At 33.2% G+C, this 18,300-nt stretch overlaps 1 protein-coding gene across 1 annotated transcript in view; it reads left to right on the forward strand.

Annotated features, from left to right (window-relative positions):
* Positions 1-18,300, forward strand: part of LOC129225755 (rho-related GTP-binding protein RhoE-like) — a 62,747-nt gene that overhangs the window by 14,682 nt on the left and 29,765 nt on the right. The window contains exon 2 of the mRNA XM_054860254.1: positions 18,196-18,288. Within this exon, the coding sequence (XP_054716229.1) occupies positions 18,202-18,288 (87 nt within the window). The 5' untranslated portion in view covers positions 18,196-18,201. The remainder of the gene's footprint in view (positions 1-18,195; positions 18,289-18,300) is intronic.

The raw sequence follows: 18,300 nt of genomic DNA on the forward strand, positions 1-18,300 counted from the left end.
TTAAGTTCAAATAACAGTATACATCATTTTTTCTCAATTATTTTCCTGTTATTCGTGTCACAAGACGGTTATTAACATCAAATAAATTATTTTTATAAACCTTTTTTTTTTCCTCTGGTGTGAAGAGGTTCTGTAGCAGCTACGTTTAAAAATAATTTTCTCGTATCATTTTCACACAAATTTAGAAATAATTTTCACAATAGAGGTCTCGTGAAAAATTATTTGATTAAATATCAGTGGCAAACAAGTGCTACTAGCAGATTAAATTTTCAGCAAAATGTTTAGTTCAGTTGGAATATGTGGATCGCACTCTAACTTTTAATGCCACTGCGTGATAAATAACTTTCAATAATGCAGTCCTTGTGCCTCAGCGAAACCGACACTACTCACAAAAAGTTATGATACACATCTCTTATATCTTCATTATTTTTTTCATCACGTGGATTCTAAGCTGTGTGAAATATGCTTGCTTGCCGTAGCGTTGAAACTAGAAACCCTACCCAGATTATTCTATCCGATGGAAGCCTCATAAGCCGTGGGTGTCTCGTCTTCCGTATAGAAGCTTCCGAAAAAAGAAAGAATCAAAAATTCTTAAACTTATTGAAGCTCGAGGTTCTTCTTTCTCCATTTTTTTTCTCGCTTACTTGGCTTCCTAATGAAGGATATAAATGTCTAAAAGTTCGCCATGCGGAACGAATATCGTTCGGTACAGCACATTTGATCTATTTTTGAACTTCAAACAAATTCGAATGTTCCCAAAATTGCTGTTTAGTTATTGTAATGCGGTTGGTTACTGTCATTTTTGAGTTGTCAAAACAAGCAATGCAATGGCAATTTTTACTGTATTGTAATTTTTGTATAGAATAGTGAAATCATCATTTTTAGTTCACAATCTAAAACTCATTTTGATATTTTTATTTTTTGATTTTTTCTTCCATTTATCGTTTACGCTTATTATAGTTTGCGATTACAAAATGTAATAAATGCTCATCTCATTTTAATTTTTGACATTATTTGGTTGCAACAGTTTAAAGTTTGCTTTTGGAAAGAAGAGGAATAGAAGTTTCGGAACAGCGTTCTTCCTAAAACAAACTGGAGTGACATATTTTCGGTACCGAAGTTCCAAAAACGTAATTTTATACGGTCTTCAATATGTTTACGAAAAAGAGGTGTCTCCCTCGAAATTTTTTCCGAATTGATGTTTTAAAAACAGAATTGGATCACACATCTTTAAACACCTTCGAGGGCATCAGAGGGGGTTCGGGGGACTCCCCTCTAGAAAGTTTTTAAAATTGAAGTCCAAAAAAAAAAAAGAGACGATCTTCTATGATGTTAAGAGGTGGAAGTTTGGAAAAAGTAAGTATCCGAAATCAATCGCCCTCTCCTTGGATAGTTTCTGGATCCGTTCTTGCGATTTGCCGTAAATTTCCATCAAGAGTGCAATCCGGCGAAAGGACGTGATTGCTCCAAGAAACCAAAACTAAATTATGACTTCCCCCCAACCCAAGACAGCGCGTTTCGTTCATAAACCGAAATTGAAAAGCAAAACTCTTTTTTTTTTTGGTAGCTTATGATGAAATCTTATTCTGCATGAGGTTGATAAAAAAACACCAACTTTCTACTCTGTAATCCCTCTATAATTTTCATAACACTAAATAAATACACCTCGTAGAAAAAAAAGTTTACACTTTGTTAAAAATCAAAATGTTTGCTTTATTTTTTAAACCATACAAAAAAGAAAAAAAAAAACACTAACTCTTGTATGAATACATAAACAAAATCATTAAGTTAAAATTACATGTAATAATCAACGAGAAGGGTGAAATTGCTTACGTTGAGGCAACAGATAATCATAATTCGCAACTCCATTAAACTATAGAGGGCGCTGCAGTCACTGGCTAATGGTGGATGGAAAAGGTAAAACAAACAATTGCCGTAACTTATAACTTGCTTTGAAGCTTAGTGAATGCCAGTAATTTTTTATCGTTTTTGTAGGAAGCTTTATTTTCTGTTCTTCTGAAATTCCATTACACCACAAACTGTCTAAAGCCTGTAATTTACCCCAAAGAAAACTCGTGGAATGGAATATTTTACCTTTTTCGATAGTATTGTTAATCATCGCAAGGTAGCGTATTCGAGCTCTGGAGTTGCGAATAAGGTTCCTGGTTGTTGCTATTATTATAAACCGATCTGAAACGTGCTTCCATTTCAAAAATGCCCATTCCTTTTTTTCCTCTTGCTTTGATGTTTAAGATTTGTCTACAAACTCTGAAAAAGCAACTTAACATAAAAATGAAAAAAACTAAAGTTGACCATCTGTCTCAGTTGACCTCTATTGACAGGTACAGACCACTAAAGTTGACCACCGCAGGTGATCAACTTACACAGGTTTCACTGTGTATATTTTAGGACTTTCTCTCTGTGCCAAAACTAGAAAAAACATCAGGCATCCAGCATTCATTCTAATTTTGACTTCTTGAATTCACATGATGTTTTTCGCTATCACGAATTGCGATTAGACCCTACTTGTTGGGTTTCTTGTTTCCACACATGGAATGGAAATAGGCAAGAAATTTGCACCCGTCATATTATGACTGGTGATTTTCCAGAATAGGTAATACGTGGCATATCCATAATAAAAATGGTGATCAGGATGCGGTAATAAAGATTTTATGGCCTATATCCACCAGCACACTTGTCAAGAGTATTTACAGCGAATAACGTCGGTATTTTTTATTCCTTGGGAATAAGTAATCTGGAAATTTTGTATTCAGATGAAGTTTTGCTGTCTTAATTCATCTATATTAGTGTTTTTCCCTGGGGGAAAAAAAAACAACGTAATTTTACGCAAACAAATCTTTTACTTTTAAATAAAATCTGCTTGAGTTAAGCCTAGAAAAAATATGAATAAAATCAAACTGCAAAAGATTTATAACTATGACTACAAAAAATTTTCTCCCTAAATAAATGTTAAAAACACAGCCCTTATTATGGCAATCAAAAAATATCAGGGCAACAACTCTGGTCAAGTGAGGATAATAAGCAATTCGTGATTGCTCTAAAAAAAAAAAAAAGTTTTTTATACAGTTCTGATTTTTCTGTATCACATTTATACTTCATACTCTTTTTGTCCAGTTCACGCGTACCTCGCAAAAATTCTCTTGCTGAGACGCTAAGTGTGGTTTGGAGTAGCACACTACGGTGGATATCTTGATTACATGTCAGATGTTCATTTTAAGTCATAGACGTGTCAAGATTATGTAACAAATTGAAACACAGCTAGAGATGAGCACAAAAAATGGAAAAAAAAAAATTGTTGTACGTTCTGGAATCTCTCTGCTTCCGCCATGAAATTAAATATAGCCTGTGGGGTTTGCAGTGATGCATTGTTCCACTCATTCGAATGTTTTCATCAAACATGTTTTTGGGATTAAAATCACCGGATGTGCGTTTGGTTTGACCTTCAATGTTTATCGAAGAACCATTTCGTGGAGATCTGAATATTTAGGAAGCTCATATTTATAAATCTGCCGAGAACGACTGCTGGGATTGTTGGACGAAATATTGTTCTTCGAGTACGATTAAGTGTTGTAGAAATATGCTGGATTATTACGTTTTTAATTGTTTAAAAAATTAATTTTGTTGCAAAGTCTGACTTTGCGTGGAGAAGGAGACGGATTGCTTCACTCCAAAAGAAAGTGTTTGTTCTTTTTTGTAGTGATGCAAGTTCAGGTGTTTATATAATGTCAATACAAAATTAAATCACAAAAGTCAACATTGTATGGACACAACTAATTCTTTTAAAAAATGCGAAAAAAGTAGGAAAGCTATTTAAATGTACACAAAAACATTTTATTACATTACATAATGTAACAAAATGTTTATTTGTGTACTTATTATAAAGTCAAATTCATTAAAAGATTTTCCTTTAAATTGCATGTTTAGATTAACCTAGATTAAAATCGCAACATAAAATATTTCTACTTCATTATGTATCACTGTGTTGATGAATGAAAGATTGAATGCCTTGTGTTGTAGTTTTCAAGATTGAATTTGAAATGTTTGATTGCCCACTACAAAAATCGAGCTTATAAATTTCATTTAAGTTACCAAAACTTAATATTTGTTGTCCTAAAAATGTCCTAAAGTTTTACCAAAATTGTGTCCTAAAATTTTTGAAATCACCACTCCGACCCCTGTTAGTATGTAAAGTGGCTGTGTATATAGAATTGTGACAACGCGCAACAAACCCGGAACCCACACTCAAGACCTAATCATAACAATATAAGCTCAAGGCAGACATTTCAGTCGAGTCCTCGCATTCTTTTGACTTTCAGAATTATATAAATAAATAAATATATATATATATATATATATATATATATATATATATATATATATATATATATATATATATATATATATATATATATATATATATAACGGTACCCACACGGCTTTGCCCGTAGTAGAAAATTAAAAGGCCATTTGGTTCGCCTGGTATTATTTGCAAATAATGGATGATGAATTTCTCTTCAATATGCTGTCATAAGATAAAATGGGCTTTAAATTGGAATAGAAGAAACACAAAATCGAATTTTCGAAAAATCGCATCGAGATGTTCCCCCCTATGCTACGAACTATTTTTGTGCAAAATTTCATAAAAATCGGCCGAACCGTCTAGGCGCTATGCGCGTAACAGACATCCGAAGACACAGACTTTCAGCCTTATTATTAGTAAAGATAAAGGTAAAGAAGAATATGTATTTTTTCAAAATTAAATTATGAAAATTTCTGTGCAGTTGTACAACACAACACAATATTTAAGTATTGACTAGAAATACTTAATATGCTTTCGTTATTCAGGCACTGCCCACTCTGCTGTAAAAAAACTAGAATGAGTTAATTTCAGTTAGTTTCAAAGCCGAATTATTTCTCTTTCTCTCTCTCTCCCACTTTTATTTTTTTTTCTCTTTTTGACTCTTAAATCTTAAACCCATTTAAGACTCATTACACAATACTAATTACTTACTTTTGCTCTAATATTTAATTCCAATCGCCTCTTGTTTCTTTGTCTTCTTTCAATTAATTATATTTTTATTTGAAGAAAAACAATTAGATTATTTTCTTCAAATATTACGTCACAAATCTTCATTGAATGTGAGAATGAATCTTTCTCACAATCTTTGTCAGAAGCTGTAACGATTAATCATGCTATTTAGCGCTTTGGGTGAATTTCTCTCTCCTAAGCTCAGAAAGTAGGTCAACAAGAAATTTAAGGTCAAATTCGCTCAGCTAGTTTATTGAAAATTAGTGTACTTAACTGATTAAAATCACAAAAATCGGTGAAGCATACTTATCATTTGTCACGTTAGTGGCCTTCAAGTGTTTCGCTTTAATATGTTTCCATCTGCTTTCCGCAGAACAGTTAGAAATCATTAACAACATTTAGGGGTTGTGGAATGGCAACAGAGCGAAACGAAGCTTTTCAACTACTTACAAAAGTTTTAGCGGAACAGACATTTGACTGAATCAGTTAGCAGAACGTATTTGTTTATTCTCTAACATTTTCTGCAAATGAATTGCTTCACTTTTGCAAATATTTTCTTATTTTAAGGCTTGCTTACGCAGCAAGAGAAGGGGGAAAAATAATGAAAACGCATAAATTTTATGTGTTTGTGTTAGATTTTGCAAAAGTTAAGATGAAATCGTTTGCCGCATCGCAGAATGTTCTGAAATTTCTTCATCATCAATAGAATTCTTCAGATAGTGGCACCAAAAATTTTTAGTTTAACAGAAGACTTTTTTTTTGCCTAAAACAATTTTGATTTTTCACCACACTTAATGAACCACTAAATGTTTGATATTGTATTCACTTTTCACAGTTTTTTGAAACACTTTTTTCTCTGATACACTTCCGTTGTAAACAAAGCTTATTTTCTAACAAAAAACGTGCAGAAACTCTAAAATCTTCAGACAGACGGTATATTCATACGCAAATAGAGTGAGATCTGTTTAATATCTAGAAATTCAGTTTGAGCTCCCATACAAATTCAGCCTCAGTTGTAAATGTTATTCGTCGTTTGTACAAATTTTATGTCTCTTAACTACCTATCTTGGGAAGAAAAAGCTCCAAGTGACGCTGAAGCTAAGTGAAGATTAAAAATGCAGTGCACAATGTTCACAGTATTGTTAATATAACGATGGAAAAATTGAGGGGAGGGGTCTACTATTGTAGTTTGAAAAATGATTTTGTAACAAATAAACGAATACATTAAGTAAAATAAAAACATTACGACGAAGCAGTGATCGTTTGGATTTGAACCATCAGTTTTCTTATTTTTTTAAACTGTTTTTTAAGGTTATGTGACAGTTGAAGCTTAACAAAAGTTTTTCGCACTGTAACAGTGCATAAAAATTTAGTTATGTCTAAATTTTTACGCATTTAGTAAAAATTTAGTGATAAAATGGGAGTTACAACAGTTGTAACTCCCATTTATCTTTAGTTTTTAGGGTCATTTTTTTAAAATTAAATCTACTTTAATTTTTTTTATGTTCATGTAAGTAAAACTTGATAGCTTTATGTATTTTATTTTTTAATTAATGTTAGTTTCAGTTATACTTTTGTGTTTTGAAATATTTACTGTCTTTTCGTCACGAAAAGAAAAATTTATATTTTCAATATCTGAAAGAGGAAATTGATTCCTAGAAAAGAGATAATTTACAATACTGAAACAATATAGTATGTCGATATCGGGTGAATAACCCAAGTTTATGCCACGCAACATAAAATATTCTATCCCCTTCCAACACTCTTGCTATATATATATTTTATGCTCCCAGAAAATTTTCTTTTTTTATTAAATTTTTCCTTTTTTGATTTTTTTTAAAGAAATGTTTTTTGTTTTCAAGTTTTAAGTGATTTTTAAAGTACCCCTTTCAATTTTAATGTTAAAGAAGAAGAAAAGTTTCGCTCTTGCTTACAGTTGCCAAGCTGTGATGTCATACTTTGCGTAGCTATTTGCTGGTTGCTCCCCCTTCTAAGTTTAGAGCTCTTACCAAATCTGATGAAATATTTATTGATTTCTTGTAGTGATGTTCTGGCATTTGTAACTTGTGCAATGTTTCCCCTTCTGCACTATTTATTTATTTGTCTATTTTTCCCACTGCTGAAGACATTCAACTTCATTTCCCATTAGTTTTTAACATTACATCAGTCTTTTTATATTTTTACTGAACTTGTTTTTCGAATAAGTGTTGATGTTTGAGTGCTATTTCTCAGAAGCGTTTCGTTATTTGAAGCTAATTGTACTTTTCAATTCTTTCTAAAAGCACAGCGAAAAATAATTGTTGAAGGAAACTCTGCTAGAAATCTTAAGTTGACCTACTTTCAAAGCAGATGATGTAGAATTGTCGTCAAGTGCTTAAAATATCCTTTTTTTTTAAATCATACAATATAACAACATTGATTGAAAAATATTCGAACTATTAGTTTTGAATGACGATTCTTGGCTGTGATGGAACATTGTCAATGGAACTGTAGACAATGGAAAGACGAACTAAATTAAAAAAAACAAAATGGTGTGTGAAACAAAAATGTCTTGCTTTACAAATTCGTCGTATGAAACAATAGCGTTTTAGACAATGCTCTATACTATATTTAAGCTACATCATTGGGAATTGTAGAACAAAATGATCTTCTGTGAGACAGAGGCGGCAGTAATGCCCCCGTGGGCGCTATAGTCTGCGACTCGGACCTTTACGGATTCTCATGAGTTTCGATTATGACTTACTCGTATAGTGATTATCATCCTTGAACTGTTTAAATTCAAATCTGGTTTTAGGAACTTAAATCCTCATATATATAATAGCCGATGATCAAGTAACCCGCGTGTTTCAACTATGAAACTCGCGCCACGGCATGACAATTTGATAATTTGTGTTGGTAATGTTTAACATGCAAGGAAAGACTTTATCGTGACAAGGCTGAACTCGATCAGGTAACTTAACTGTTTTACTGGTAAGACTCGTTTCAGAGGCATGAAGAAACGAAAAAACGGTCAACAATGAACGCTACTGGAGTTTAGGGTTAATCCATTCGAGTTAGAATTAAAATTTCAACTATCAAAATATCGCCAAACTGGCAATGACTTCGTTCAAATGTAGAAGCAATTTTCACCCGTCATACCTTGACGGGCGATTTTCTAGTCGCTTAATATTTACCTTAATCTATTATTGTCTCCTATAAACTTCAATGAGTCATTTTAAAAAAGTCTGTTCCTCTGACCAGGAAACTACACGATTAATATGAGAATGAAATAAATCTTTACTGTTAATAAAACTGAAAGTCTGTGTCTCTGGATGTCTGTTCAGTTACGCGCGTAGCGCCTAGACCATTCAGCCGATTTTCGTGAAATTTGGCACAGAAACAGTTCGTAGCATAGGGGTGAGCAGGAGTACCTCGAAGCGATTTTTCGAAAATTTGATATTGTTCTTTCTCTATTCCAATTTTTTTTTTCTTTTCCTATTCCAATTTTAAGAACATTTTACCGAGCAAATTATAACATGGACGATAAAACTACCAAATGCGACCATGAGGGAGCAAATGAACATCGCAAATTGGCGAGAAGTTCATCATCCATTATTTGTAAATTTTCAGGCAAACCAAATGACCTTTTTAATTTTCTTCTACGGGCAAAGCCGTGCGGGTACCACTAGTAAATAAATAAATTAGTAGCAATTTAATAGAGCATACTGAGACCTTTTTTTTTGACGCATAAATTATTTGCCCTCATGCTCCCGTTAGAGAGATGTAAGGTCCTAAAATCTGCCGAAATATACGGAAGTTTGCCAAATTTAAAGACTTGGCTAGTCGCAGGGCTTCGCTGTCTGCATGTGGCAACGACATTTGAGCAGGAATTAGCTGACGGAGGGAGCAAGTCCAACCATTGGCTTAGCAAAGACGCCAGTCACGTGACTCAACAACGACGAATGGTTGGTATGTTTTGCGTGAAACCAGCGAAAGAAACCTGATTTCTTCCAATGCTTTGCTTTAAAATGTATCACGCGACTTGGGATCTTTGCTTCTCTAATGAAAATTTTCACTCCCTCTATTTTCTCTTTTCTCAATGGGAAAGACATACATCTGCAAAGCGCGTGAAAAGGTGTCTTCCATATCTCTACGACAATCGCTAAATTTGGCGACTTTTCTTTAAATTTCAACAGACTTTTTAGACCTCATATTTCGATAAGAGACACAAAGGCAAATAACTTATGCGTCTTAAAACTTGTTTCACTTTGCTCTTTCGATTGCTAATTATATATTTTTTTTATTATTACACTACCATTTCATTTCCTGGAAAGGATTATTCATTTTTTAGTCGTGTATATTGAACTCGTTCATTTGAATGATTTCTTTCATTCAAAATTGTTATTTAATTATTTTTCATGAAAACCTTGTGGCTTTTAGTTTCTTAGAGTAAATAAAAACAATAAAGTTCGTTACAGAATTCTATTACGAAAATTTCATTGTTAAAATCGGCTCCATACGAATTCACTAGCAGTGAAACTTATGTTTTAACTGCGCAGTACTAAAAAATGCGAGAGAAAAACTACACGCTATTAAATTAGTTTAGACATTATTCGATTGTCGCTTTTAATGTATGAGTTCAACGAACTTAAAACAAATTAAAGAAAGTCTTTTTATCCTGTTCTATTTTTTTTTCCAATTAAAAATGCATTACAGAAATCTTATTGGATTCTCATGCTATGAATCATGCTTTCCTTTTCACAACGTAAGTGAAACCAAGAACAGTTCGAAAACGAAAAATGAGCGCGATTATGTTATTAATAAGCATGTTTCAATTTCTCTAGTTTTATTCTTCGAGCCTCAGATTTTTTAATCAAACATCCTTATTTACCCAGACTTTTTTCGTTCGGCCGTGTGACACAGAGCAGAGATAAAAAATCGTGCAGCACAATTTCATTTCCTGATAACTCGAGATTAGGCGATGATTAACACGAAAGCAAATATTATATCTGTTTCGCGTGTTGATCTTCGGCTCGCCCTTTCGCGGGTTTCGAATTCTTTCAAAATGAAAAGGCTCTTTGATTGGAAAAGAATTTGATTGAACAACGTGTTGATTGTGCTTGCAAAATCGCTCTGATTTAGACGTTTTCATCAATTTTTAAGGAGAGTTGTGCCCTAAAACTTGTAAAAAAAATGTTTTTCAGTTTTTATATATTCAAAATATTCAAATAAAGAACAAATGACACCAAATTCTGATTTAAAAGTTCCTCAATTTAAAAATTAACGGGGCAAGAATTTATTAACATGGTGCGCACAATTTCACTTCCAAACGCGATTTTCTCAAAATATCAATTTTAAAAAATCATGTCACTTTTTCTGGAAAACTACTTTGCATGCTTTTTTCTTTGACATTTAATTTAGGTGTTCATAAATCATAATTATACTGAAGTGAAATTTTTGCTTTAGGACTCATGTTTTTTCTTAAGTAACTGTTTTTATGACCAAAACCGGTCCTTTTTTTTCATTTAAAAAGTAACTATTGGTTAAAATTTAATATGAAATAAACAAAATTTCCTTGAAATTTCACTTCAGTCAACTTTTCGTTATCTCTTGAACACACTGTAAAAATTGTAAGTTTATACAGTGGCCGCCGCTTATATGAATCCCGTTTGTTGTAAAGAGTTTTGATTCCATAAAGCGGCTGATTCAATAAAGCGGTCAATTCAATAAAGTTGGATTTTGTTCAATTTTTGGCAGTTTGATTCATTAAAGCGGTTGATTCAATTATCCGGCTTCCACGTATCATCAAAACTTTGAGGGGAAAAAAGCATAAAGTTATTGAACATAATACGTATAAAGGGTACCGACTCCCCTTAAGAATATGGGTATTATGCCAAAAAGATATGGTTGTGCAGCTGAAGATAGTTTCTAATTATTTTTTACAATTGAAATAAATACGTTCCGGTCTCAAAAATAAAACTTCTTTAACTCTGTTGTAATCTGAACAAAAAATGATTATTTACAAGATTCCTCCTTCCCTGAGGTACAGCTTTATTTAAATGCAGTGGCGTCACTACGGGGGGGGGGGGGGGAGCGCTCCGCCCGGTAGGTACTCGTCTAGGGGGTAACAACCAAACTAGAATTGCAAGTTTTTGAAAAATATTTTTTCCCGGGGGGGGGGGGCGGGGGGCGGTTGTTGTGTCATCACAGATTACCGCCCCGGGTGTCACCCATGTTGGGTACGCCACTGTTACTTGACTGCATTTTAATTATTCGTTTTACTGTATTTTGTCTCCCCCAAGGGACCCGGAGCGAAAGCGCTCCCTAGCTGTGCTTTACATAGAACTGGAGACCTTCATTTTCCCCTGTTCCAGGATTCCGCTAAGGACTTTTCTTTTGATAATCTTTTATTTACTTACTTTCTTGTCTTCTCAATAGACATTAAAATAAAACTTTTTACTTTGTCGTCAGTGGCCGGTGGACACTTTTAATTTGGTCGTCAGGTAATTTGGATTTTTATTGTTAGTAATCACTTAATCTCCGGGGCTTCTCTTTTTTTTTTTTCAATGAAAACATTAAATCAATTTAAACCCGCTGTGCTGAATGGTTGGATGCTGTTAAAAAGGTTTGGCTTATGAGACTTGTTGCTACATTGTATGCATATTTTTTCAAAATGAAAAAAAGGAGATTAAAAAAATGAATAACTCCTATTCCATCCATCCCTCCTTGAACCATCCATTCTTGTAAAAGAAAATTTAAAGCGTGCTCATCTAAGTTGAAAAAGCAAAAGTGTTTAGTAAAATGTTTTGTCAAATGACAGATTGAATAACAGAACATTTTCGTTCAAATACGTAATGTACGTACGCAACGTCATTTATCGTCTTGATGTGCCATTCTATTGGAAGTAGACATTTAGAACATTCATAACATTATTGATGAAGCATTTTTAGTACTTATTCAGCTTTTTTTTTTTTTTTTTTTTTGCTCATTGTTCCATATGATGTAATTTTACAAGTTTCCATTACAAACATTGCTGATAAAAATCTGGTCAATATGTTTTTATACACCCTGTGTTTTATCAACATTACACGTGTAAAGATATTCATAAATTTTTTTTATCCTTTGTAAGTTAATCAGCTCGTGTTTAGAAGCATTATTCTCAAATTAGCTACTGTTTGACCTATCATTTACAAGCAGCTGCATTTAAAAATACTTGTGCCAAAAAAAAAAAAAAAAAAGGTAAATTGTTCACGACCCCATGTGCGACTTTCTATCCCACGGGAAGGCCGGAAGCTACCTTCCTCGTTACGTGTTCTCCCTCCCCCCGCCATCCCCTTTCGAACACGGAAACGGTTCTTCGGGAGAAGAGGCCCAGTGGTTTCTCCCCCGCTGCACACCCTTTGCATTCACATCGTAAATTAACCAAAAGTCTCTTCACTGTTGTCATTTTCCCTGTTCCAAAGTGGTCCGTTTTGCGCGATCGTCTGCTTTGAAGTTGATTTTTTCTCATTTCGTAGTTGATTTCGCCAAGCGTGTCAGAACTATTGCAGAGATTTATTTTGCAGGTTGAGTCTTTCCAGGTGAGTAGCTCTTCTTTCTCTGCTCATTGCTGACAATAACTGAATGTTTATTTTTATGACACAAATTGTGATGAGTAAAACTTTTTTCCATTCATTTAACGTCAGTTTATCTTGCAGACTTACTATTCTGTTATTTTTAAATGAAGTTGCAGACTGATGAAGAAAATGCTTTGTGTGAAAATGCTATTTTTCTACCCCCTTTTCACTTTTAGTATGCATTTCATATTGTACTGGGGATTTTGTTCCAAAGTGTACGGATAATTTCATGTAACATTGGGAGAACATGTTGCATTTCTTTTATTCTTTTTTTTTCTTGTGTGTGTGTGTGTGTGTGTGTGTGTAACGTTTTCTTTTGGTACGATGAAGCTAAAAATTTTCAGTGTGTCGCCGAATTGGCATTAAATTTGGCGTCAAAAAATGAGATGCGAGATTCAGTGTCAGGCGATAGTTGCTGAAATTTCCATTTTGCTCGTATGTTAATGTGGAGATTTTTATTGACGATCTCTGTAAATCTGTCTTTTCTGCATAACTTTGAAGCACCGCAGAGAACATATAATTTACCGTAAGTTGTATTTTGTTTTATCGTTCCTTTGCAATAATTCATTGAAAGGTTGCAATTTAATTCTCATATAGGTAGTACGTCACAGGGCCGCTGAGAGCCTAGATGGGCTTTTAGATTCCGACTAGACTGACATGGACAACTCAGCTCTGTTAATCTTCAAAACTAAATGTTATGCAAAATGAGCACTGATAAATCATAGTACAGTCGACGCTCAATATAACGACCATCTCCGACCCAGAGAAAAAGGTCTTTATAACGAGTAGTCGTTATAAGAGGTATAAATTTAAAAAATGTACACCGTCATCATGCATGCCCAAGTAAATGCCCAAATGTTTTTTATCATAGGAATTTTCAGAAAAGTAGTGTGCAAAATATTATGATAGAATATTAAACAAGTTTTAAAGTAGGAAATATAGGGAAGAAAATGTTACACACTTTCAGATCTGCTACTACTACTACTACCGCAACAATTTCTGAAGATAAAACCAGAAACAGAGGTCTGCCTTTTTAGCAGAAGTGATTTTTGCAAAACATTATTTTCTGTTTCGGATATAGGTGATAAATTGTGTTTCTCTTGCTTTCCAAAGAAACATTTAAAAGTCCCTCGAGAACCCCAAATCTTTAAAAATACTAGATTCAAACACCAAACTACCAATACATCTGTCAACTCCCTTTTCTTAGGAATCTGGAATTTTCTCGATTTTTCCTCCCATTATTTTTTCTGTGCTAGCTGTGGTGAATGGCAATTTCACCTCCCCCCTCTTAAAGTTGGATTTGACATTGAAAACTTCAGGCAGATGTCTGTAAACAATAATCAATGTCATTTTAAGCTACAAATTTGTTTTATTGGAAAGAGCACAAGAAATAGCGTCCGTTGATTCGGTCGCTGTATTGGATTAGACGATACAGAACGGTCGTTATAACGAAAGCAAATTAACATAGAGTTTATAGGAACAAAGTTGGGACTTCTACCACTGGTCGTTATAATGGGACGGTCTTTATAATGTGTGGTCGTTATAATGAGCGTCGACTGTAATTTAAAACAGTGGCGCAGACTCCATAGGACCTGAGCGGGCCCGAGCCCCCTCAAAAATATTTTTAAGGGGCAGAGCCGCCCCCTCCCCCAACAAATCAAGAAAATTATCAGTTATGTTATGCTTTCTAAACTCATAAATTTATCTTTTATTTTCCTTGTTTGAAGATAGTTTACCTTGTAAAATACATTCACTGATGAGTTAAAACAAATAATTATTACGGTAGTAAGCAGGTTAACTAAAAACGAGTGATGTGAATAATAATGGTGGTGTTACGACGGTGCTGCAAGCACACTTAGAATTTGTCCCAATGCGCAAAGGGGTCAAGTCTGTTGCCGGTGGGCAGCGCTGCAGCGCGCTCATCTAAGTGTTGCTGATCTGGAAAAAATATGTGAGGGTTTGATTTGTATATTAAATGGGAGGCGTGATAGTTACGAATATTTTTGGGAATTGTGTTTAAAAAAAAAATCCTTCACGAAATAATGATCCTTCGTTTCCTCGGAATCGACGTATACCAAAGAAGTATGAAAACAACGAAGCTAGCTCACCGCATACTTTCAAAATCCCAAATTAGTACTACAAGGTACTTTACATTGAGGTTTGTGAAATGGTACAATCTTGCATTATTGGGCGGTTTACATGAACTGGACTCACACAAGTCATTGCAGTGGAACAAGAGTGCTTATTTTATTAAACAGAGGTGAAACAAATTTTGAAAAAACAAACTGAGTTTTTCAAAAATGACATAGACATTGAGAGACTGCGTTTACACTTGAATATGTTAGCTGATATCACTAATGAAAAAACAACTGGTCTTAAAAAACATGCGTAAATTAAATTACCTTTTAACGAAAATACTGTGCGTGTTTGTTTTTATTTTTTTCCTTTTTTCAAAGCCAAAAAATATGTGCCAGGCTTGAAACATTTTCGTGGTTCTAATGTTGATTATATGACTTTAAAATGCTTAAAAAGAAACCTTAAAACGCACTACTTTTCATCTCAAATTTAGAAAACTTCCCGCGTCAAAATGAAATCAATGATAAATTTGGATTCCCCAGTAAAAGTGAGATTTTTATGCGCGTACATTGTGTTTTCATGCTTAAAAACTTTTTTTACATTTATGCTATTTTTAGGTAGTTTTTTTTTTTTTTCTGCTTTTCTGATTTCAATGAAATTTTCTTTCTTTGTTTCTTTATTGGAGTAACGTATTTACGTACTTTATCATATTCAATGTTTGGATTTTTGCTTTATTTTTCTTTCCATTGATAAGTCTAAACAGTTAGTCATTTTTTTTATCACTTTCATTCATATTTTTTCATTCTGTTTAAGAGTAGATTATTTCTCTCCCCCCGTCCCCCATTCATTATCACTGTTTACAAAATCGTCTACCCAAAATACTGATTATACTGTCGGGTTTATTTTTTGATACATATTTTTTTTTCTCTGTTCCTAATCAATAAAGAGAGTGCTTAAGAGAACTTATTAATCATTTATTGACAAAATATATCGATGCTTTGTTTTACTTTTGATACTCTTACAATATCAATTTTATGCACTTGCCTATTTAAAATCAAAACTTTTTTAACAGTACGAAGACGGTAATTTTTCTCGATTTAGTTGTGGCACAGCGGCTGAATCAAACTGAAGAAAATTTTGTTCACTAAGTTGAATGATGGTGTTAATTACAAATATGCTAATAAACAAGATGTTCCGACCAGAATTAATCGAGCCTACTTTCCTGTATATCAACATCGACTTTCTAGTTTTTAATCTGTATTCTCAGTATTAGATTAGACCGTGAATTATGTCAAGCATAACTTTTAAACATTTTAAGCTGGTTTCTAGAAACAAAATATGCCACGCTCATCTAAAGAAGTAGGTACGTAAAAAATAAATAAACTAACAAATAATGTATTAGCACATTTCAAACAAAGCAGCTAACATATTTTTTTCCATTACCAAAAAAAAAAAAAAAAAAATTAATCGCTTTCAAAAAGAAAAAAAAAGTAATAAGATTATTTTTAAAAAAAAATCTTTGTTTACGCTCGTTGCCAAAAAATGAATAAATATACTTCAAAAATTGATAAAAACGATGTAAACTTGAAATGATTTTCACTATCAAAAAAAAAAAAAAAAAAAAAAGAGGGGGGGGGGGGTCGTCTGCGCAGCTCTTTATCTTTACTAATAATATAAAGCTGAAAGTCTCTCCAAATCTCTCTCTCTGTCTGTCAGAATCTCTGTGACGCGCGTAACGCCTAGACCGTTCGGCCGATTTTCATGAAGTTTGGCACAAAGTTAGTTTGTAGCATGAGGGTGTGCACCTCGAAGCGATTTTTCGAAAATTCGATTTTGTTCCTTTCTATACCAATTTTAAGAAAATATTTTTCCGAGAAAATTATCAAAACGTGGAATAGTAAATTACGAAATCATCATAACGTGGAACCGTAACATGGGCGAGCCATTTGCCATAGCAAATAGGCGAGAAATTCATCATCCATTATTTGTTAAATATACAAGTGAACCAAATGACCTTTTAATTTTCTTCTACGGGAAAAGCCTAGCGGGTGCCACTAGTTATACGTAAATTAAAACTTCAAAGTGAAAATAAAAACAAATCACATGATCAATTATTATTTCTCATATTAGTATTGTTCTGAGTAAAAACTAGAGCTACAGATTCGGAGTCTGAGTTGATCTGATTTTGAGGTAAAGAAGTCAGAGTCGAGGGTCGAAGGTCGGAGTCTAACTTATTTTGGAATAAAGGAGTTGAAGTCCAAGACTTTAAAATTCCAAGAATCGAATCCAGTCATTTTCCCTCCGTGTATTAATTTTTCCCAAAAATACGGAATCAAAGTTGGAATTCGACTAATTATGCGGTACAGGAGTCGGAGTCGACGGCACTAAAATTCTAGGAGTCGAAGTCGGGAGTTGGTTATTAAGTGTTATTTACAACTTACTTTAAAGCAAATCCGCTTTTAAGTGCGGGGTCTATATTGACTTTTAGTTTTTCCATAGGTGCTAATATTAAGGATTCAAAATTGAACGGGAAATTGTACAAATCAAAGATATATTTTTTTTCCTACATATTCTTCATCAAGAGCTTTCTCTAATAAAATTTGTTTGAAGCAAATTTGCCTCTAAGTTTGTGTGTGTGTGAGAGATTCATATTTGCCTTGAATTTCCCGTTTGACGTTTTTTTTTTTTTTTTTTTTTTTTTTTTTTTTTTTTTTTTGAACTATTCAAAATTGAACGAACAATTGTTCAAATCAAGAAGTGAACAATTAATAGTTCGTTATTATGAGAATGAGGTGGCCTCGCCGAGATATTTCGAACAAAAAAAGAGTTTTTTTGCAGTAAGTTCGACAGTCACTCAGGGCGAGGGATTGCGCTCCTATAATATTGTAAAACGGTTTGTGTGCATTTTTATTATTCCCTTAAAGTCAGGGTTTGTGATATTTTTGGTTTTTTTTTTTTTTTTTATAGAAAAAGTTGGGATTTTTAAAAATTTAAATCGGATATTTTCATTTAAATCAGATTTTTTAAAAAACATTTTGAGGTCTTCAAATATTTGTAGATACTAATTACTTTACATTTATAAACATAACATATTTCATACAGTAGATGAAAAGGCAAATTTTTAGTTATTTAGAGCAAACATTCTACAAATGCAAAATTAAGTTATGAAAAGAAAATCAACTGATTTTAATCAATGATTTTGTTGAAAAAAATCACTTGATTTAAATCAACTGATTTTAATCAATGATTTTGTTGAAAAAAATCACTTGATTCAAATCAACTGATTTGAATCAATGATTTTGTTTTAATCCCTTGATTTAAATTACGATTGAAATCAAGCAGAGTTAAATTAACGAAACCTGTTTGAATTTTTTTTCTTTTCTTTTTGTTTCTTTAAAAGGTTGCGAAACATCTTATTTAAATGTGTCGGAAACGCGCGAATTCTAGTTAATTATTTTTATTTCATTTCAATAGGTACCGATGGAGTGCAAAGTGGTACTGGTGGGAGACAGCAAATGCGGCAAAAGTGCTCTCACTCACAGATTCTCCAACGATAATTTCCTTCGGGTAAGTGTTTTC

Source organism: Uloborus diversus, chromosome 7 (assembly GCF_026930045.1).
Source record: "Uloborus diversus isolate 005 chromosome 7, Udiv.v.3.1, whole genome shotgun sequence".
NCBI classification, from domain to species: Eukaryota; Metazoa; Arthropoda; class Arachnida; order Araneae; family Uloboridae; genus Uloborus; species Uloborus diversus.